The 23,519-nt window shown below is 43.0% G+C and overlaps 1 protein-coding gene across 1 annotated transcript in view; it reads right to left on the bottom strand.

Annotated features, from left to right (window-relative positions):
• The window catches only part of acsf2 (acyl-CoA synthetase family member 2), a 59,109-nt gene that overhangs the window by 21,716 nt on the left and 13,874 nt on the right, over window positions 1-23,519 (bottom strand). Inside the window, exons 2-8 of the mRNA XM_084170548.1 lie at window positions 13,280-13,475; window positions 3,321-3,449; window positions 3,134-3,187; window positions 2,839-2,957; window positions 840-1,002; window positions 471-566; window positions 63-214 (exon numbers count right to left, since the gene is read on the bottom strand). Of these exons, the coding sequence (XP_084026674.1) occupies window positions 63-214; window positions 471-566; window positions 840-1,002; window positions 2,839-2,957; window positions 3,134-3,187; window positions 3,321-3,449; window positions 13,280-13,475 (909 nt within the window). The remainder of the gene's footprint in view (window positions 1-62; window positions 215-470; window positions 567-839; window positions 1,003-2,838; window positions 2,958-3,133; window positions 3,188-3,320; window positions 3,450-13,279; window positions 13,476-23,519) is intronic.

Here is a 23,519-nt window from a genome sequence, read left to right as displayed (position 1 = left end):
GAAAATTCCTCAATAACACTGAATGCATGTTTTCCACAAGGACTTAGCTATTTCTGCCATACCTTTCACTCTCCATAGCTACCAGGTTGGCACGTCCGTCGTATCCAGTGGAGGGAGAGACCAGCGTGATGCCATGCGTGGCCATGACAATGCCACCACCCACCGAGCCAAAGCAGTGGTACATGGGCACAGGCAGGCACACGCGCACCTGAGACTGAGGGGACATGGGACATAGATTAAAGACTACCCCCGTTTAGACAGGCAGCCAAATTCTGATATTTTTTTCACTAATTGGTCTTCTGACCAATCAGATCAGCTCTGAAAAATATCTGGTGTGAAAATATCTGATGTGATTGGTCAAAAGACCAATTAGTGGAGAGAAAAAAATCTGAATTGGGCTGTCTGTCTAAACGCAGCCTAACTAACTCATTGTCTGGAATCATATGTGTCTGTGTGGGCAGGGCACTCACCCTCCAGTCAAATCCAAGTCGCATGCCAATGAAGTAGGCATTGTTGACGATGTTGTGGTGGGAGAGGGTGGCACCTTTGGGGTTCCCCGTCGTGCCCTGACATCAGACAAACAAGTATGTCAGAGAAATAGTGGGCACAAAGCAATGTATATACACAAATGCACTTGAATAGGTCAACTGCGGCATGCACAGGGGACATGCATCATGACTCAATACTGTTGAGTATTATTATTCAGATCATTGTCAACAGAGGATTTAACACTCATTCACAGTATAGATTTGTTGAACACCATGACAATGTAAAGACGAACTGTGAGTGCAGGATCAAATAGGAAGAATAGAGAGTGATATACAGTTTACTAAAAGTACCGATGTGAACTGAATATTGATGGGGTCGTCGAAGGACAGTTTCTTCTGCAGCTCCTCCAGCTGCTGCATTTGCTGGCTGCTCCCTGCCTGCATCACATCCTCAAGGTGGTACATCCCCGGCTGCCGGCTGTCTGTCACTATCACTGTGTGGAGGTCTGGGAGTCTGAGGAGGAGGTGTCACGCTCAGTGGGGTGCAACGTAACAAAACATTCAGATAGAAATACATTATGTAGAACAGACAACCATGCTTCTCGGTCATGTAGAATAGAACAGATAATTGTGTGAGCTCTGAGGAGAAGGGGTCACGCTCAGTGAGGTGCAATGTAAATAGCGCTGAGCAATTAACCGACATTTCTGTTATTTTTCGGATTTTAAACAACTAATTGACTGACGTCGGTTCGCATTTCTTTCTGTGAGTTCAATAAGCACATTACACAGTTTCTGTAGAGGTAAATCATATCAAGCCCAAACTGTGCAATGTAGTAGGAAGTTGTAGTTTCCAACAGGCCAATATTCTACATAGTTGAGCGCAGAAAATGTGGCAATTAACTATAATGACCATAATCCATTGCGCGCTTACTTCTTCGGTCTGTGTTTCTTTTACACCTGCTACGTAAAAGAGACAGAAGAATGCGTGATCTAGAGGCATCTCTACTGGAAAATACAAGCTCTAAGTCAGGGATGGGTAACTTTGATGTGGTGGGGGCCACAACAAATCTGAACTCATCTGAGAGGCCGCAGTTGCTCGCGGGTACCCATATCCAACCCCCACTCTTGACAGCGGAGATAATATTTGTACATTTTTAAGTTAATTTCTGGCACATTTTGACCTTTGGTGTAGAGAAAATGTTGCAGTTTTAAAGCAAGTTTGCTGCAATTCTACACATTTTGCCATGGGGCGGAGAGAAGATTTTGCATGCAATTTTACTCATCTTGCCATCGGGCGTAGAGGAAAAGGAGTGGTTTTACATCTAATTTCTTGCAATTTTACACATTTTCCCATTGGGTGGAGAGAATAGTTTGCAGTTTTTATATGATATCTGAGTGAGACTGACAAAAAAAAAATCTGTGGGGCCCTCCCGGCCAATTATTCAACCATGATAGCAAGTTTAGATAGCTGGCCACTAAACAAACTTAGCAATCTAAAAATGTTTTGCTGACATGGGCTAATTGACTGACTATCAGTGACTAACATAACAAGAGAAAAACTGCTGAGGCACAACCAAATTTCGAAATTACACCTTGTGTATTCTAGTACTCTAACAGTAAGTTGAGACGACTGAGTTTCCCCAAAAAATATATATACATATATATTTGTATTTAATTTGTTATTGATCCGAAGGCCTTCAAAAGGCCAGTTTCCCATTCCTGATCTAAGTGATTGACAGTTGGTATTCAGCAGTCACAAAAGTATGCCTTATTTACTTTGAAGAATTACTAAAATAGTGAATTTGCCAGACAGCATAGGCAACTCTATTGAGATGAGATGATGACTTGGAATGAAATAATAAAGTCTTCAAATAATACAAAATGTAATATACACAACAACTGAAATATTTTAGTAAAGTAATGTGAATAAATTATGGTTAACAAGTGATAAGCAGTAATGGGCAGTCACTACCGTCATGGGACTTTTATTAATTGTTTTACTCTGTGTTACAGCATTCAACCCACATAATGCATATTGCATTTAATGTTTCAAAAAATTATTGAAAAATTAAAAACATTATTTTTCAATAATCGAACCGACCTCAAAAAGCTCAGCACTAAATGTAACAAAACATTCAGATAGAAACACATGATGTAGAACAGACAACCATGCTTCTCAGTCATGTAGATTAGAACAGAGAATGATGTGAGCTCTAGAAAATACATTTCTATCTGCAAAATGTGGAGCTTTGCACCCACCAGAACACAACCCATTGTAATTTGATCGTCATTCAGTGTATCTGAAATGATGTGTGATTTGTGATTGTATATGAAAACAGTGTGGTCATACCTGGCACTCTTGACCGAACCTGGGCTAGCAGTGTCCATCTCTGGACAGATCTGCCTGAGCATGTCACAGTACTTCTGGGTCTTAAACTGGGTCGGGCACACAATGGCATTGCATCCGACCTGGACCAAGAGCAGGAAACTACATTATTACCACCAATTAACATCATCAACATCATTGCCATTATCATCATAATAAACAGTTTAAAAAGCAATAATCTCTGCACCCTACTTAAGAGCACCACACCCAGTGCAGCTTTCATAGAACAAAACATGACGTGCCAACTCAAGTGACCCACCTTCCTCAAAGCAAACTCCAACTCCTGCACCTGATAGGCTGGGTTCACAGACACCTGTCAGAAGACAAAGCATAACCACTGAAAACATCTGCTTTAATGTACTTGACTTCACAAAGAGGTTGCTTTGTCTTCATGCTTTCCCCTATTAAGATTCCTCCTTCTCCATGCCACCAGTGTCAGTGCTCACCAGTATGATGCCAGCCTTGGCTGAGGCAAACTGGAACAGGATCCACTCATATGTGTTGGGTCCCCACATGCCCAGTCTGTCCCCCCTCTTCAGTCCCAGTGCCAGGAGGCCTGCAGCAGCCTGGTCCACCTGAGCCATAATGGAGCACAGTTAGCACACAGAGGTAATTGTAATCAATAAATTAGATGGACGCTAGAATGTGATTCACAGCAGCATTGCTGAAAGAGACAGGGGAATAGAAAGAGGCAGTTGAGTAAAACAGAAGCAATAGAGATATGGTTCTTACACAGCAATGAACAGGAGTGCCACAAACTCCTAAAACATATCTAAAGGGGAAAAGGGTATTTTATAGTGCACATTTCAACATTGAATTAATCAGAACCGCATAAAGAAACTGCAGAAATCCATTTTTGATTACCATTACTATCAATAGAACCTAAACAATTAAACCAAACTGAGTGAGCAGCACAGCAGGTTGTTATCCAAACATGCTGAACATGTGACATGTCTTTATCTCCGAATTAATGTTTAACTTAAAAAAAAGTCAAGGTTTGGCTATCTGAACTCTATACACTATGAATGCTATGCACAGTCATATCATTGGTAGCTGTATCCACAACAGGTAAGTGCAGTACAAATCACTTTCATTGATACCAGATATCAGCTACTGCCTGGTTACCGTACTCCCAGGACAAATACTGTTAATACGTTTGGTGTCATTGGTCACATTTGAACTCAGCCCTAGTTTTCTGCTTTCATAACCTGGAGATCACGCCAGGTTAGACTTTGCCTCTAACCCAGCTCACTGCGTTCTTCCAGCCATAGGGGTCTTGTTAGATAACCACAACTGCTTAAGAGAACACATATGTCCATGAAGTCATAGATTCATTTTTTAAATCTACAGGACAGAATGGTATCATGTGTAACAGGAGATAGTAAACAATGATGAATTTTCATCAAATCAACCCCTTTCCTAAATTTTATTTTCCAACAGTCTTGAAGGAGTTACCACATACGCTGAGCACTTGTTGGCTGCTTTTCCTTCACTCTGCCGTCCGACTCATCCCAACCCATCTCAATTGGGTTGAGGTCGGGGGATTGTGGAGGCCATGTCATCTGATGCAGCACTCCATCACTCTCCTTCTTGGTAAAATAGCCCTTACACAGCCTGGAGGTGTGTTGGGTCATTGTCCTGTTGAAAAACAAATGATAGTCCCACTAAGCCCAAACCAGATGGGATGGCGTAGCGCTGCAGAATGCTGTGGTAGCCATGCTGGTTAAGTGTGCCTTGAATTCTAAATAAATCACAGATAGTGTCACCAGCAAAGCACCCCCACACCATAACACCTCATGCTTTACGGTGGGAACTACACATGTGGAGATCATCCGTTCACCCACACCGCGTCTCACAAAGACACGGCTGTTTGAACCAAAAATCTCAAATTTGGACTCCAGACCAAAGGACAAATTTCCACCAGTCTAATGTCCATTGCTTGTGTTTCTTGGCCCAAGCAGGTCTCTTCTTCTTATTGGTGTCCTTTAGTAGTGGTTTCTTTGCAGCAATTTGACCATGAAGGCCTGATTCACGCAGTCTCCTCTGAACAGTTGATGTTGAGATGTGTCTGTTACTTGAACTCTGTGAAGCATTTATTTGGGCTACAATTTCTGAGGCTGGTAACTCTAACGAACTTATCCTCTGCAGCAGAGGTAACTCTGGGTCTTCCATTCCTGTGGCGGTCCTCGTGAGAGCCAGTTTCATCATAGCGCTTGATGGTTTTTGCGACTGCACTCGAAGAAACCTTCGAAATTCTTGAAATGTTCCATATTGACTGACCTTCACGTCTTAAAGTAATGATAGAATTACGTTTCTCTTTACTTATTTGAGCAGTTCTTGCCATAATATGGATTTGGTCTTTTACCAAATAGGGCTATCTTCTGTATATCCCCCTACCTTGTCACAACACAACTGATTTGCTCAAATGCATTAAGAAGGAAATAAATTCCACAAATTAACTTTTAAGAAGGCCCACCTGTTAATTTAAATGCATTCCAGGTGACTACCTCATGAAGCTGGTTGAGAGAATGCCAAGAGTGTGCAAAGCTGTCATCAAGGCAAAGGGTGGCTATTTCAAGAATCTCAAATACAAAATATATTTGGATTTGTTTAACACTTTTTTGGTTACTACATGATTCGATGTGTGTTATTTCATAGTTTTGATGTCTTCACTATTATTCTACAATGTAGAAAATAGTAAAAATAAAATAAAAACCCTTGAATGAGTAGGTGTGTCCAAACTTTGACTGGTAGTGTATGTTTAAGTACCATATTTAATTAAGTAGTTTTCACTTGTTAGTCTATAATTATCTGTAACTAAGTACTGATGTTCCTACCTTTGACCTGTTTAACTGCCAGTATCAAATGCCTGCCAGCATTGAATGTTATGGTTAAAGTTTGACCCCAGACTGAGCCGAGGGCACACTGATAATGTACAGTATCTGTGAAACTGTGTGATTCTGTAGCACAGGGATGGGCAACTGGCGGCCGCCCTTCTGTAGGCCCGCTGATTAGTGATCCGCAGGTTGACTTATAACCCGCGGCGCGGCGGGTGGGTTTAGAGTCATGAAATATTGTGTGGATGGAGGGCTGGTGGGTGGCGGGCAGGTTGAATAAAGAGAAAACAATACATCAGGGCTGCCAGCTTTTGAAGAAAGCTTGGAGTGAGATTTGCTATGTGAATTTCATTGCCCCGTGGCACAACCCCTGGATGGGGATTTTCTTTACTGTTTTAAAGCAAATTTCCTGCAATTCTATTCATTCTGAAATGGCTTAGGCCTATGACCAGGGTGGAATATTTAAAAATAAAAACCACAGGTCCGGTATATTCAGGATGCCTTGAACATCAAATGAATACTCAAAATTGGACAACTTTGTTGCTTTGAGATTTTGAAGGAATGAAATTGAAAGTATGCTAATATTTTTTTAACATATTTTTTTGGTGGTTTGACACTTTATTCAGACAGTAATTAAATAAGATAGGGAGACAGGCAAATGCTAGAAACAGGTGAAAAGTTGTGTGCGACATGTGGCGGGGAGTGTTACCACTACACCAAGGCTCTCTACACAGTAAATATTGATGGTTGATGGCAGTGCGTAGCCAAATCATAGATTGTAGTCTCCTTGTCCATAGACTGCTTTTAAGATAAAAATGCAAATATTTTGTCATTTGGGTGAACTCTTTAAAATAGGGCTGGAAGAAAATCCTGCTTGCTCTCCAGGAGAGTTGCCCACCCCTGATCTACAGTGGGGAAAAAAAGTATTTAGTCCGCCACCAATTGTGCAGGTTCTCCCACTTAAAAAGATGAGAGAGGCCTGTAATTTTCATCATAGGTACACGTCAACTATGACAGACAAATAGAGATTTTTTTTCTCCAGAAAATCACATTGTAGGATTTTTTATGAATTTATTTGCAAATTATGGTGGAAAATAAGTATTTGGTCACCTACAAACAAGCAAGATTTCTGGCTCTCACAGACCTGTAACTTCTTCTTTAAGAGGCTCCTCTGTCCTCCACTCGTTACCTGTATTAATGGCACCTGTTTGAACTTGTTATCAGTATAAAAGACACCTGTCCACAACCTCAAACAGTCACACTCCAAACTCCACTATGGCCAAGACCAAAGAGCTGTCAAAGGACACCAGAAACAAAATTGTAGACCTGCACCAGGCTGGGAAGACTGAATCTGCAATAGGTAAGCAGCTTGGTTTGAAGAAATCAACTGTGGGAGCAATTATTAGGAAATGGAAGACATACAAGACCACTGATAATCTCCCTCGATCTGGGGCTCCACGCAAGATCTCACCCCGTGGGGTCAAAATGATCACAAGAACGGTGAGCAAAAATCCCAGAACCACACGGGGGGGACCTAGTGAATGACCTGCAGAGAGCTGGGACCAAAGTAACAAAGCCTACCATCAGTAACACACTACGCCGCCAGGGACTCAAATCCTGCAGTGCCAGACGTGTCCCCCTGCTTAAGCCTGTACATGTCCAGGCTCGTCTGAAGTTTGCTAGAGTGCATTTGGATGATCCAGAAGAGGATTGGGAGAATGTCATATGGTCAGATGAAACCAAAATAGAACTTTTTGGTAAAAACTCAACTCGTCGTGTTTGGAGGACAAAGAATGCTGAGTTGCATCCAAAGAACACCATACCTACTGTGAAGCATGGGGGTGGAAACATCATGCTTTGGGGCTGTTTTTCTGTCAAGGGACCAGGACGACTGATCCGTGTAAAGGAAAGAATGAATGGGGGCCATGTATCGTGAGATTTTGAGTGAAAACCTCCTTCCATCAGCAAGGGCATTGAAGATGAAACGTGGCTGGGTCTTTCAGCATGACAATGATCCCAAACACACCGCCCGGGCAACGAAGGAGTGGCTTCGTAAGAAGCATTTCAAGGTCCTGGAGTGGCCTAGCCAGTCTCCAGATCTCAACCCCATAGAACATCTTTGGAGGGAGTTGAAAGTCTGTGTTGCCCAGCGACAGCCCCAAATCATCACATCATTTTTTTTCTAATTTTGTCTGTCATAGTTGATGTGTACCTATGATGAAAATTACAGGCCTCTCTCATCTTTTTAAGTGGGAGAACTTGCACAATTGGTGGCTGACTAAATACTTTTTTCCCCCACTGTACATAAAATATGCATCAAGCCGAACTGAAACATTATCAGAAACATGTTGGGTCATTTTCACAGCTTTCTATTTCCTTGTCAAACTGATGTCCTTTGGATATTTTGCACAGAAAATCGTTCCATTTTTTTTTTTTATTGCATTTTCTCCCCGGTGCCTAAACACCTTTGCTCAGCAAGAGAAAAAGTTACTGATGTCAACTAGATTGAAGCATTAATTATATCGATTTATGACATTATTCTGGTGAGCAAGGATTTGTTTAGATTTCTAGAGCAAAATACAGTATAATGACAAGAAAAGCTGCATTAAAGCTGCTTCTAATTATAGACAGTTGACTAACACATTTGAGAGCTTGGGACTATAAGGTTCTATCTGCAAAAAATGAAACACTGTCAGCTTTTACGTCACTGAAATAAATTGCACTTTTAGGCTACACAACAGGTCCCTAAGCGCGCAATCCCATTCTCTCAAGATGCTGAAATAAATAAATCAAGACCTGTCTGCTAAACGCAAGCAATTCATTCCGATCAGACAGTCACTGGAGGAAAAAGGAATCAAGTCTCAATTCCGATTCCCGGCAGTGCTGTGGGTATGGAAGGGAACACAGAGGATGGAGTTCACAAGCGCCGATGAAGCCCTGAACAGGCTGTAGGAAACCTTTCCAGATGAACGAGAGCCCAATGCCCCGAGGAGAGGAAGAAGCGGGAAAAAGTGGTAAGCACACTAGGCTACATACAGTAATGCCCAAGACCAGCTTATCGTAAATTGAAACAATATTATTTCCCTCACCCCCAATACAATCTAGACTATATTCTCCTCAAGTAACTGTTCTTCTCTAGGAAGTAACAATAGAATTAGCCAATGCCAATGAGATGCATGGACACTGCAAAGACAATATAAAAGAGGAAATATAGCATGTACTGTATGTCAGTAACCACGTTTTCCATCCACAGTTTTTATGCGAGTAAAGTCATACCATAAAGAAATTAATAATGACAGCTGTGATGGAAACAGAAAGTTTCGGTAAAATTTTATAAATGCAAACAGATAATTTGTTCGTTCGACATGGTGGAATCTTTTTGTGTCTGTAAAAGTAATTATGCGAGAAATGGCGGTGGAAATGCCTTTACGCGCAAATATTGATATAATAACCATAATATCGAAATAAACTTGGAGTCACGCGTTAATATGTGTGTGTGGTCCTCCCACTACGACTCGAAAAACCACACAGTTTATTAGGCTACAGATTAAATAAGTTATGATGAACTTCACAGGGTGGTGAAAGTGCACAGTGATCTTGATGCTCCTTTCCAATAATATATTGAGGGTCTTATTCTGGTGACATGATGAAAGATGCTTGACTGCGTTTGACAAATAAAAATATTCTCACTCTTATCCATAATAATCTCATCATGTAGACTAGCCAACCCACACTGTATCTGCGAGCTGTTGGCTAGAGTGCATGTGCCAAGACCAGAGTAAGCACATTTGCTATTTAACGCAACAGTAGAGTTGAAAATTCCATATTTATTAGGTACATGAAAAATTAAGTGAAAAAGTACATTTTGTGTGCACTACTACATCATCACCCACTCATTTGGTGGAAACACACCACTGGTGGGAAAATGCACATATTTTATTTATGCGGATTCTAGAATATTCACATGAAAATCTGTCGCCAAATGGATTGAAACTTAGCTAGTAATTGTCAATAATTGTTCTATGGATGTGTGTGTGTGTGTGTGTGTGGGCGAGAGGGTGTGAGTGGGTTTGTGTGTGTCTGTGCATATGAATGGGAGAGTGAAGGAGGGTGAATATAAATATGTATAGGAGGGCGGGAGAGAATGGGTGTGCGGAGGCATAGGGTATATGTTGTGTGTGAATGAAGGAGAATGGATGAGTAAGTAGATGTAAAGAGGAGTGTAAATTTGTCTGAGAAGATAAGACAGGGGAAAAGACAGGTTGGGATAAACTTGGCCTGGGTGGGTAAGAGAGGGCAAGGATGGGGGTTGGTGACAAGCTTGGCCAACAAAATCCAATTTATCACATAGAATGTGCACTGGCTCCATGGGAGAAAAAAAAATGCATATAATTCTCGAACACTTAGAGATTGTCAGCAGATGTGGTTTTCTTGCAAGAGTTACATTTAAATAAAGGAGAAATGTAATATTTAAAGAGGAGTTGGGTTGGAGAGGCCTATTCTGCCACCTACTGTAGCAACAGCAAAACTGTAGGCATCTTGATAAATAAGAATACACAATGTTCCCTTATATCCCAGCATATTTTCTCATTTTGAATTGTACAGTACCTTACATGGTGACAAATATACATTGCTTTCATTGTATATCCCACCAGGGGCAAATCTGGTGTTTTTAGATAAATTCAAGCTATATTAGATCAAATCCAGACAGGAACTATTCTTTTAGCAGGTGACCTAAATCATACATTTGATAAAATTGACAGACGTAGTAATAAAAAAGGCACATTTAGGTAGCCTCCAAACAGGAAAAAAAAAATCATCTCAACAAATAATTTACTAGGACACCTGGAGATTACTATTCCCAACTAAAAAAGATTATAAAATTTTTTCTCAAAGTAACAAAAGCTATTCAAGAATGCACTCAACAATTTACTGGATTCAAACATTCATGATATAATGACACCAATAGAAAATATACTTAGCGACAGAATTTGGAGAATGAAATTTACTAAATACGTAAACCAAAAAATTCAAACCTTTACCATTACAAATGTAGACATAGAGGACAGAGAAAAGCCGACCCCCAAAATAATTTGGGGTGCCTTTAAGGCGTACATTAGGGGAATGATAATATCATACTCGGCAAAAGTTAAATTTTAATTTCTAAATCAGATTTAAGAAAAATAAAGCACTATCTTAGAAAAAGCCCATAAAAAATCTTTACAAGTTAAAAGACGAAAATACAATTTCTGAACATAAGCAGGAATACGATCTTTTACTTTTGAAGAGAGCCAACAACTACAGGTTAAACTCAAATAAAGCATACTACTTATTGGAAAATAAACCTGATAAATATCTCACAGCTCTCACAAAACCAATACACGCTAAACCAGTTATAATTTTAAATGCGGTAATTAGAAACAACAATGCGATTAATGACCATTTTAAAAGCTTCTATGAAAATGTACTGTATATAAATCAAAATTAAACAACAGTTGGAAGGATCCTACAGCCTTCTTAGACTTAGCAACCCTGACGCAATTATCAGCAGACAACAAATAATCACTAAAAACAGAGGTCACCCAAAAATAAATATTAGATACTGTTAAAACATTCACGCGGAGAAAGCACCAGGAATGGATGGCTTTCCCATTGATTTCTATTCAACATTTTGGGACAAAGTAGCACCCCCATTTACACAATTGACAACACACACATCACTCAATTCAATACTTCCTAGTTCCATGTATCAAAAGTTATTTAAGTTATATTAAAACCAGGAATCTCTGGAGAGTCCCCTGCTGATTATAGACCCATAAGTTTAATAAATTGTGATAATAAAATAATAAAGCTTATAAGAAATTGAATGGCAAGAATTCCGGCTTGATACATATCAAACAGGGTTTATTAAAAATAGATACTTACAAACAAATACAATAACATTTTTCAGTTTAATACAATACGCAAAAAAACAAGATATAGATTTGTCAATAATGGCTGTTGATGCCGAAAAGGCTTTCGACAGTCTTGAATGGCCTTTTCTATTCAAAACTTTGTAAGCTTTCAACTTTCCAGCTGAAACAATGAATTTTATAAAACTATTATATAAATGTCCTAAAGCTAAAATATCCCAAATAATACATTATCTGATGGCCCCTCTCCCCCCTCCTGTTTGCACTGGCAACTGAACCGCTTACAGAAATAATTAGACAGGACCCAAACGTAACAGGTATCATGGTAAACATGAATATAACTCAACTTATTTGCAGATGATCTCCCAATATACCTGACCAATATTGAAAACTCAATGCCCCCTTTGCAAAAAAGATTTTAGGAATACTCTAAAATCTCAGGATATAAAATTAATGTGGTAAAAAAACTAAATAAAGGCAATAGGACAAAGAATAACTCACAATCTACAGCAATCCTTTAAGTGGACCACAAAAAATATGAAATACTTAGGATGCTTAATAAGTGACAACAAACAACAAATATATAAAGATAACTTTATTCCATTACTTAACAATATGAAAGCAGATCTAATTAAATGGAACAATCTTCCCATAAATCTTACATGTAGAATAAACCTCTTCAGAATGGCATGGCTCTGAATGTTTTTTTATTAATTTTTGGTAATACCAATTACCCACCGAAGACATTCTTTAAAAAAGTGTCATAACATACTTTTTATGGGCAAATAAAATTAATAGAATAAAAAGGAACGTTTTACATCTTCCTAAGTCTGAGGGTGGTTTTAACCTTGTATCAACTCGCTACCCAATGCTTTTACTTGCCACATACAGTTAAAGATGCAATATGCAGAAATCGCTCCGCCATTTCCTGGTTGCTAAAATTCTAATAGTTCGCCTAATTTCAGTTTATGTGGCAAAACAAGCAATGTATAGAGAATAATTGTACCATCTAAACCACTGTGAAATATATTTTCAATAACCAAAAAGAAGCTGGTGTACAAAACCGAAAGTAAAAGATACAAAAACGAAACTTAAGAATGGGAGGCATAGAAATAGCGCACATAGAACAGATCTACCGCTTCTTAGACTTGCTGTCAATGAGAATGACAGCAAGTATAACAAAATGTCACTTAGTGCCCCCAAAAGGCTAGGGCTGGCTCTGACTGCATGTGTGGGTATGGATGCGAGTACGCTGACCCACGAGAAGCCATTTTATGTACTCTTACTTATGTGTTTTACTGTATTCATATTGCAAACAATAACAAACTTCGCTTTTTTGTTTTTTTATATCTGCCTCCATACTGTTTCCCTTAAATGGGCCTAGAACATGCTGTTTCAATTAGATGTTACAATTCCTTTGGGAGGGGGCGAGAGGACATGGGTCTTGGCTCTGTCTGAAAAGTGTGCAAGCCTCAAAATCCTTGATTCCTTAACTCCCTCGCCTTGGATCTCCTCCTCCAATGAGCTTTGGGATGGAGGCAAGGAGTTGAGGAATCAAGGATTTGAAGGCTTGCATACACTACAGAAAGAGCCCTTGTGTACCCCTAATCTGTTTGGCATAGGATTAGTACAAAATAGGAAGTAGACACCACTCACATCCTGCTGGAGCTGTGAGAAGGTCTTCCTGACCCCATCCTGTAGGAACACTACAGCCTCCCGGTCTGGAAAGCGTTCAGCTGCAGCCTGGAGACTCCCACCGACCGTACTGAAGAGCAGAGACTTGGAGGAGGTGCCGTGGGCATAGCTGGTGGTGAGTGTGGGGATGGTGGGTGGACTGTCCACATGGACTGCACTAGGTGGGACAACAGAGAGAGCTGAAGTCACAGATCTGAAATGGTCTGGGGTTTAAAAGTCAAACAAACTGGAGTTAAAGGGTCTGAGTGAGATCTGGTTCGTACAAAGCCTTTAGATTAATATGGAATTCAACAAAGGGTGATATTCATACGAGGATTTTCAGGAAAATGATGGGAGCCATGGAAACAGTTTGAATAGGACATTTTTTTTTTTTACCTTTATTTAACTAGGCAAGTCAGTTAAGAACAAATTCTTATTTACAATGACGGCCTACACCGGCCAAACCCGGACGACGCTGGGCCAATTGTGCGACGCCCTATGGGACTCCCAATCACGGTTGTGATACAGCCTGGAATCGAACCAGGGGGTCTGTAGTGACGCCTCAAGCACTGAAATGCAGTGCCTTAGACCGCTGCGCCACTCGGGAGCCCACTCAGGAGTTTGGGATGGGGTCATATGGAGTGTCAAAATGGGGCCTACTGTAGGGAAAAGCAGTCCAAGTAAATGAGTTAAATGGTTAGGGGGTGAGACGGATGAGGACAGGGAGGGCAAATGGGACTCAAGGGCCAGGGAGGGGGTGGCGCACCTTCTACACTATGGACAGAGGGAGAAGAAATGCATTGGTCAGGCTAGACATTTAGGCCGTGTATTCTGATTATGGCGTCCTGCTAATGGAATTCCGAACACATCAAGCATCTACACATACAATACATTTAAATGTGTCTACCTACCGTGTCCACATTGTGTCCGGATTCCCTTTTTCCACGCAATATTCAAATGCCTGTATGCATTCTACAAACGGTGGAACAGGCTAAATCTGATAATAACACAACTTACTGGCAGTAGCCAACTACTGTAACTAACTAGCCCGCTAACCTCTGTAACTGGGCAGCAAGCTAGCTAGCAAAGCTAAAAGGGATTACAAACAGGTTAACATAACGCAAACAAAAAGTTTTTTTCTAAATAAACTAGCTGGCTAGCATTTATGAAGCCAGCCAACACGTTCCTCACATGCTAGGAATGCATTTCCTCCAACGTTAAATGAAAAATGGTGCCTCCTCCCTCCCAAAACACAAGTTCTATTTCACTTGAGGGACTATGCTAGTGATAAATGCAATGCTGGCTTGGCTTCAGCTGATGCCGATTCCACCTGTATGATGTGCCTAGGCTTAGAGCATGTATTGTGCTACTCTCGGGCCACGCCTATATGAAGCACGATTGGCTATGATGAAGGAGACAAATGCTAGAGGCTCTGGGAGCGGCCTCAGATGTAAACAACGCTCCTGAGCGGCCCGCCCACCAAGCACTCCAAAAAGGACAGGGGACCTACTCTGTCTTCGCAGCTCTGCTCTCTCAACCAAACAGACTCTGTTGAAGACTTAAGACAGGAACCTGATGCTATCTAGACTAAGAGACCTCTGAGGCCGGTTCTGGGTCAGAGAACATTGGAAAAGAGTGGGCTGAGAGTGAAGCGCCCTGTTCATCAGCTGATATGCAGGAGCTCCTCTCTAGGGTTCTGAAAGCTCTGGATTTTAATCCAAACCCTAACAGCAGCCTGGGCAGAGTGTACATTCCTCCGTGCCCCAAGTTCTCCAATGAACTAGGTCAAATTTGGGCTAAGGTGAACTCAAGGTTCTATGTCTCAAGCCAGTGCAAGCCTTGGACCTTCATGGCTTCCCCCAAGGAGTTGGGACTGTACCAGTACCCAGTCATGAACCCCATTGTTGCGGCCATGGTCCTCCCAGACAAGGAGACCATTGGTAGGTCTCCCTGCTGTCCTCCGGGACCTCATCGGGCTGCTGACGACCACTTAAAAAAAGACACCTTCCTGACATTGGCCATGGTGGCTCGCCTCATGAATGTGACTACTCTGCTGCAGGCATACCTGCACAGTCTGATAGCTCGCCTGTCCAACGACGGTGACTCTGAGCTGACGGCTGAAATGACTCCTCTCCCTCTTAAAAGCTGAGATGTGCTAATGGCAAAGCCCTGTCTACAGTCATCTTTGGCTCTCACAGACAAAGATGTCGGCCTCCGTGAAGAAACACTTTATGGAGCTCCCCATCTCCCCAGGCCAAATTTTTGGTCCTGGTGTGTACCACATTTTGGACCAAACAGCGAAGCTGCAGAAGGACAGAGAGACCCTGGAGTCTTTAATGGGTCCCTCTGCCCTGCGTTTCCCTACCCAGAGACAATTGTAGTCTAGACCTCAGCTTTCCCCTGCCTTGAAAGGCCACTTGGGTCCTCCCCCAAACCAGCCACGCCCTGATCAGCCACATTAATAGGCTCTGGATCAGCAGTGGCGCCCCCACCAGCACAGGCAGCAGCACAACAAGCACGGTCCCTCTGCTCCGAAGGATGATGGGCCCCCTCAGTCATCCTGATGGGTGTGGCCCTGGCAACGGCCACTTCTCCCACGCCCATCGGCCAAAGTGGGAGGAGCTTGTGGAGTCCCCCTGGGTGCTGGATACAGTACCGGCCATCACCTTTCAGAGGGGTTTGGTTAACTACAACAGCCGACCCCCTGAAAAGAGATGCTCTCCAACTAGAGATTGCATTCTTCTCCAGCAGGGAGGCAATCAGACAACTCAAACCATCAAAACAGCACAGTGGGTTCTAAGGAGTATATTTCCTAGTCCCCAAGCGGGATGGTGGCTTTTGCCCCATCCTGGACTTGAGGCCTCTCAACCGGTGCTTGAAAACCCTGCCATCTCCGTCTCGCATCCTACAGGCTATCAGCCCAGGCCAGTGGTTCACCACTGTCGACCTAAAAGATGCCTACTTCCACATACCGATCCACCCGGCTCACAGGAAGTTCCTGCACTTTGCATTCAACGGCATAGCGTATGAGTGCCAAGTGTTACCTTTCGGCCTCTTCCTGGCACCAAGAACATTCACAAAATGCATGGATGCTACTCTAGCACCCCTAACATCACAAGGGATTTTAGTACTAAATTACCTAGACGATTGGCTAATCTGTGCTCAGTCGCGAGAACAGGTAGCAGCAGACATGACATCTCTCCTGAAGCACATGTCAGAGCTAGGCCTCCGGTTGAACATGCAAAAAAGCTACCTGGTCCCCACACAAACTGTAATGTCCGTGGGCATGCGGATCGACTCGTCTCTAATGAGGGCTCACCTCACCGACGAGCGAGTCCAGAAAATTGTAGATCACCTCAATCCTTTTGTCCAAGACCAGAAGGTGACTGTTCTTCAGTGTAAGAGACTGATGGGTCTCCTCCCCTAGATGCCCTGGCCCACGAGTGGCTGAGGAAGAGGCTATACACTCTGGACAAAAATCAGGGAAGTGGTCCACCAGGTCCTTCTGATTGCCCCGAGATGGCTCAGACGCCACTGATTCAGCACAATACTGTCACTCCGAGGTAGTTCCCATGCTGTCCCTGGTAGGAGGCCAGACCTCTTGTCGCAGACGGATGGCACATTGTGGCATCCGAATCCCTCCCGCCTGAAGCTGTGGGCCTGGCCGCTGAACAGCGAAAATGGTCTGATTTAGATCTTGAGCCCTCCGTTGTTAACATCTTACAGAGTGCCAGGGCCCCGTCCACCATGTTAACCTATGACACGAGGTGGTGCGTGTTCTGCCAGTGGTGTGGGGAGCAGGGGGTTGCTCCAGAATCTTGCGACATAAAAACTGTGCTCCAGTTCTTAAGGTCTTTGTTCGAAGCTGGCAGGGCTGCATCCACACTTAAGGTATACGCTGCAGCCATTTCAGCATGTCATGATGAAGAGCAGGATAGTCCACTTGGCAGCCATCCGCTCACTGCAAGGTTTCTTAAGGGAGTCCGTTGATTAAGCCCCGCAAGAGCCCCCTCAGTTCCCAACTGGGATTTGGATCTGGTTCTTGGAGTAATATCCAGACCTCCCTTCGAACCGTTAGATGCTTTGAAGCTAGAAGCCTTGAACACCTCTCTTTTAAGACTGCGTTTCTGGTGGCTATCGCCTCTACCAAGAGGGTTGGCGAGCTCCATGCTTTATCTGTTAGTGATGAGTGTTATCGTCTAGGCCCGGGTAATTGTGGTGAATTATTATTAATGAACTGTAGAGTTTAATGGACTATGAGGTAGAACTGGGTTAATCAAGAGCATAGAGTTAGATTTCTTTGTTACTGGGCCAGGAATTGAATTGGGTCATTTCACTGTGTATGTGGGGTTTGTGTGTGTTTCAAGGATTTAGGGCCTTGTCATGGTTAAACTAAACATGAGTGTGTGTGCAAGACAGGGGAGTGAGTGATTGGTTGGAGTACTATGTGCATAATAAAAGTCGAGTTTAGCCGCCCTCAGAGACCAAGGAAGTGGGCGGAGCAATAAAAGAGTGGGAAAACTGAAGAGGGGACTATATAAGATGGAGGGAGAGCGTAAGGGGGTGTGACATTCTGCAGACTGGCATCGGCTTTGTTTAAACTCTAATAAAGTCATATATTGGTGCAACAAAAACTCTGTGAGACCTTATTTGTAATAAAGTAGTGGTTATTTTCCACAACATAATTGGCGATCCCGGCAGGACTGGTTATAAGAGATCCTTGAATGCTTTACCATCAGAGGAGGTTTTGACAAAACACACAGAAACACTGGCCACTGTTGAACAAGGTAAGCGGCGTTCTTGCTTGAGCTGTGTGTTTTGATCAAGCTGAATCTGGGGGTGGGGTACGGAAGGGTTCTCTCCAGAAAATAAGGACCAAATTTAGCAGAAGAAGCAGAGTTTTTGTTGGAATTAGGAATAAGCATGCATGCAATGTAAATGAGTGTAAATAAGACAAGCAGGCTAGCATAGACGCAGGCTAGTAGAAGAGCAATGTAAATAAGACAAGCAGGCTAGCATAGACGCCGGCTAGTAGACAAGCAGGCTAGCATACACGCAGGCTAGTGGACGAGCAGGCTAATACGTAGGTTGGCTCGTCCGGAGTAGGTGTGCATCATCCTGGATGAGGGGATGCACAAATTAGACAGCTAATCGGGTAAAAAAAGTAGGTCATCCTGAGTAGGTGACACCATAAATTGGAAGTTGCGCTTTTCATCCTAAGTAGGTGAACGGTTGTGAACGCCACCAGGGCTTCAAAGTATAGAGAAATAATAAGATAGAGTAGGTCTGCTCATCTCGTACGGGTGAATGGTTAGCTTGAGCGGCTGTGAGTCATTCAGTGATTAATTTAAGCACGAGTGGCGGCTTATCTGTGTGGGTGATCGGACAACAAAAATAAATCCTGTAAATAATAGCCTTTTCTTTGTGGAGAAAGTGTAAGGAAAGGGACTATATTTTAGGTCGTTTGAAGCTTCTAAGGCTGGTGGAGAAAGGGCAAGCCCAATCTTGCATTGGGAAGAGGAGAATTGATAGTATGTGGATATTCATTTACTAACGGAGTGTGGAAAATTCACGTTACTGGGAGAAGAAAATTAAAGGTGTGTGTCTTTTCCCGGAGGGGTATGAGAAATCCTGTTGGAGGAACAGGTCACGTGTACGGGGGTGATCATATGACGTCAACACATTGAATTTCGGTCAAGCTTATTGGGGATCATTACATTTGGGAAATATAAAAGTAAATGTTGATAGAGTTAACATTCCAAATTTGGGTACTTTTATAGAAGAAAATTCCTGTAGGTTATACGAATATTGATTGTGTGTTTGGAATGTAGCGTTTTGTGAATGTGGTATGAGTAAATCTGAAGTGTGGAGAATGAGCTGGTGATATAATGATACCTGGGGGGGTATGGTAAAATTAACTTGCTGCAATAAGGAATCATTAGAAATACGAATGCGGTGGTTGATATGAATAATATTAAAATATGATGAATGTTATTTGCGGATAAGTGATTATTAGAGAGTGGGTAAAAGTGAAATAATATATACAGTCGGGAGAACAAGTATTTGATACACTGCCGATTTTGCAGGTTTTCCTACTTACAAAGCATGTAGAGGTCTGTAATTTTTATCATAGGTACACTTCAACTGTGAGAGACGGAATCTAAAACAAAAATCCAGAAAATCACATTGTATGATTTTTAAGTAATTAATTTGCATTTTATTGCATGACATAAGTATTTGATCACCTACCAACCAGTAAGAATTCCAGCTCTCACAGACATGTTAGTTTTTCTTTAAGAAGCCCTCCTGTTCTCCACTCATTACCTGTATTAACTGCACCTGTTTGAACTCGTTACCTGTATAAAAGAGACCTGTCCACACACTCAATCAAACAGACTCCAACCTCTCCACAATGGCCAAGACCAGAGAGCTGTGTAAGGACATCAGGGATACAATTGTAGACCTGCACAAGGCTGGGATGGGCTACAGGACAATAGGCAAGCAGCTTGGTGAGAAGGCAACAACTGTTGGCGCAATTATTAGAAAATGGAAGAAGTTCAAGATGACCGTCAATCACCGTCGGTCTGGGGATCCATGCAAGATCTCACCTCGTGGGGCATCAATGATCATGAGGAAGGTGAGGGATCAGCCCAGAACTACATGGCAGGACCTGGTCAATGACCTGAAGAGAGCTGGGACCACAGTCTCAAAGAAAACCATTAGTAACACACTACGCCGTCATGGATTAAAATCCTGCAGCGCACGCAAGGTCCCCCTGCTCAAGCCAGCGCATGTCCAGGCCCGTCTGAAGTTTGCCAATGACCATCTGGATGATCCAGAGGAGGAATGGGAGAAGGTCATGTAGTTGCCTTTCTGAAGACAAACAATGTATACGAAATGCTTCAGTCTGGTTTTAGACCCCATCATAGCACTGAGACTGCACTTGTGAAGGTGGTAAATGACCTTTTAATGGCGTCAGACCGAGGCTCTGCATCTGTCCTCGTGCTACTAGACCTTAGTGCTGCCTTTGACACCATCGATCACCACATTCTTTTGGAGAGACTGGAAACCCAAATTGGTCTACACGGACAAGTTCTGGCCTGGTTTAGATCCTACCTGTCGGAAAGATATCAGTTTGTCTCTGTGAATGGTCTGTCCTCCGACAAATCAACTGTACATTTCGGTGTTCCTCAAGGTTCCGTTTTAGGACCACTATTGTTTTCACTATATATTTTACCTCTTGGGGATGTTATTCGAAAACATAATGTTAACTTTCACTGCTATGCGGATGACACACAGCTGTACATTTCAATGAAGCATGGTGAAGCCCCAAAATTGCCCTCGCTAGAAGCCTGTGTTTCAGACATAAGGAAGTGGATGGCTGAAAACTTTTTACTTTTAAACTCGGACAAAACAGAGATGCTTGTTCTAGGTCCCAAGAAACAAAGAGATCTTCTGTTAAATCTGACAATTCATCTTGATGGTTGTAAAGTCGTCTCAAATAAAACTGTGAAGGACCTAGGCGTTACTCTTGACCCTGATCTCTCTTTTGACGAACATATCAAGACTGTTTCAAGGACAGCTTTTTTCCATCTACGTAACATTGCAAAAATCAGAAATTTTCTGTCCAAAAATGATGCAGAAAAATTAATCCATGCATTTGTTACTTCTAGGTTAGACTACTGCAATGCTCTATTTTCCGGCTACCCGGATAAAGCACTAAATAAACTTCAGTTAGTGCTAAATACGGCTGCTAGAATCCTGACTAGAACCAAGAAATTTGATCATATTACTCCAGTGCTAGCTTCCCTACACTGGCTTCCTGTTAAGGCAAGGGCTGATTTCAAGGTTTTACTGTTAACCTATAAAGCGTTACATGGGCTTGCTCCTACCTATCTTTCCGAGTTGGTCCTGCCGTACATACCAATACGTACGCTACGGTCACAAGACGCAGGCCTCCTAATTGTCCCTAGAATTTCTAAGCAAACAGCGGGAGGCAGGGCTTTCTCCTATAGATCTCCATTTTTATGGAACAGTCTGCCTACCCATGTGAGAGACGCAGACTCGGTCTCAACCTTTAAGTCTTTACTGAAGACTTATCTCTTCAGTAGGTCATATGATTGAGTGTAGTCTGGCCCAGGAGTGTGAAGGTGAACGGAAAGGCTGGAGCAACGAACAGCCCTTGCTGTCTCTGCCAGGCCGGTTCCCCTCTCCACTGGGGTTCTCTGCCTCTAACCCTGTTGCAGGGGCTGAGTCACTGGCTTGCTGGTGCTCTTTCATGCCGTCCCTGGGAGGGGTGCGTCACTTGAGTGGGTTGAGTTACTGACGTGATCTTCCTGTCTGGGTTGGCGCCCCCCCCTTGGTTTGTGCTGTGGTGGAGACCTCTGTGGGCTATACTCGGCCTTGTCTCAGGATTGTAAGTTGGTGGTTGGGGATATCCCTCTAGTGGTGCGGGGGCTGTGCTTTGGCGGAGTGGGTGGGGTTATATCCTTCCTGTTTGGCCCTGTCCGGGGGTTTCTTCGGATGGGGCCACAGTGTCTCCGGACCGCTCCTGTCTCAGCCTCCAGTATTTATGCTGCAGTAGTTTATGTGTCGGGGGGCTGGGGTTAGTTGGTTATACCTGGAGTACTTCTCCTGTCTTATCCAGTGTCCTGTGTGAATTTAAGTATGCTCTCTCTAATTCTCTCGTTCTCTCTTTCTCTCTGAGAACCTGAGCCCTAGGACCATACGTCAGGACTACCGGGCATGATGACACCTTGCTGTCCCCAGTCCGCCTGGCCTTGCTGCTATTCCAGTTTCAACTGTTCTGCCCGCGGCTACGAAACCCCTACCTGTCCCAGACCTGCTGTTTTCAACTCTTAATGATCGGCTATGAAAAGCCAACTGAGAGACCTGAGCCCTAGGACCATACGTCGGGACTACCGGCCGTGGTGACTCCTTGCTGTCCCCAGTCCGCCTGGCCTTGCTGCTATTCCAGTTTAAACTGTTCTGCCTGCGGTTATGGAACCCCTACCTGTCCCAGACCTGCTGTTTTCAACTCTTAATGATCGGCTATGAAAAGCCAACTGAGATTTATTCCTGATTATTATTTGACCATGCTTGTCACTTATGAACATTTTTGAACATCTTGGCATGGTTCTGTTATAATCTCCACCCGGCACAGCCAGAAGAGGACTGGCCACCCCTCATAGCCTGGTTCCTCTCTAGGTTTCTTCCTAGGTTTTGCCTTTCTAGGGAGTTTTTCCTAGCCACCGTGCTTCTACACCTGCATTACTAGCTGTTTGGGGTTTTAGGCTGGGTTTCTGTACAGCACTTCGAGATATTAGCTGATGTAAGAAGGGCTATATAAAATAAAATTGATTGATTGAGTTTGATGAGACAAAAATAGAGCTTTTTGGTCTAAACTCCACTCGCCGTGTTTGGAGGAAGAAGAAGGATGAGTACAACCCCAAGAACACCATCCCAACCGTGAAGCATGGAGGTGGAAACATCATTCTTTGGGGATGCTTTTCTGCAAAGGGGACAGGACGACTGCACCGTATTGAGGGGAGGATGGATGGGGCCATGTATCGCGAGATCTTGGCCAACAACCTCCTTCCCTCAGTAAGAGCATTGAAGATGGGTCGTGGCTGGATCTTCCAGCATGACAACGACCCGAAACACACAGCCAGGGCAACTAAGGAGTGGCTCCGTAAGAAGCACCTCAAGGTCCTGGAGTGGCCTAGCCAGTTTCCAGACCTGAACCCAATAGAAAATCTTTGGAGGGAGCTGAAAGTCCATTTTGCCCAGCGACAGCCCCGAAACCTGAAGGATCTGGAGAAGGTCTGTATGGAGGAGTGGGCCAAAATCCCTGCTGCAGTGTGTGCAAACCTGGTCAAGACCTACAGGAAACGTATGATCTCTGTAATTGCAAACAAAGGTTTTTGTACCAAATATTAAGTTCTGTTTTTCTGATGTATCTAATACTTATGTCATGCAATAAAATGCAAATTAATTACTTAAAAATCATACAATGTGCTTTTCTGGATTTTTGTTTTAGATTCCGTCTCTCACAGTTGAAGTGTACCTATGATAAAAATTACAGACCTCTACATGCTTTGTAAGTAGGAAAACCTGCAAAATCGGCAGTGTATCAAATACTTGTTCTCCCCACTGTAAGTGCTGACTTGCGCGCCCAAACACGTAGACGTACATGGGGGGTGGGAGACAGTACATAGATCAT

This window comes from Coregonus lavaretus (genome assembly GCF_964263955.1).
Source record: "Coregonus lavaretus genome assembly, chromosome: 1".
Classification (NCBI taxonomy): Eukaryota; Metazoa; Chordata; class Actinopteri; order Salmoniformes; family Salmonidae; genus Coregonus; species Coregonus lavaretus.
The sequence above is the reverse complement of the archived record's forward strand: the minus strand, read 5'-3'. Positions and strand labels throughout refer to the sequence as shown.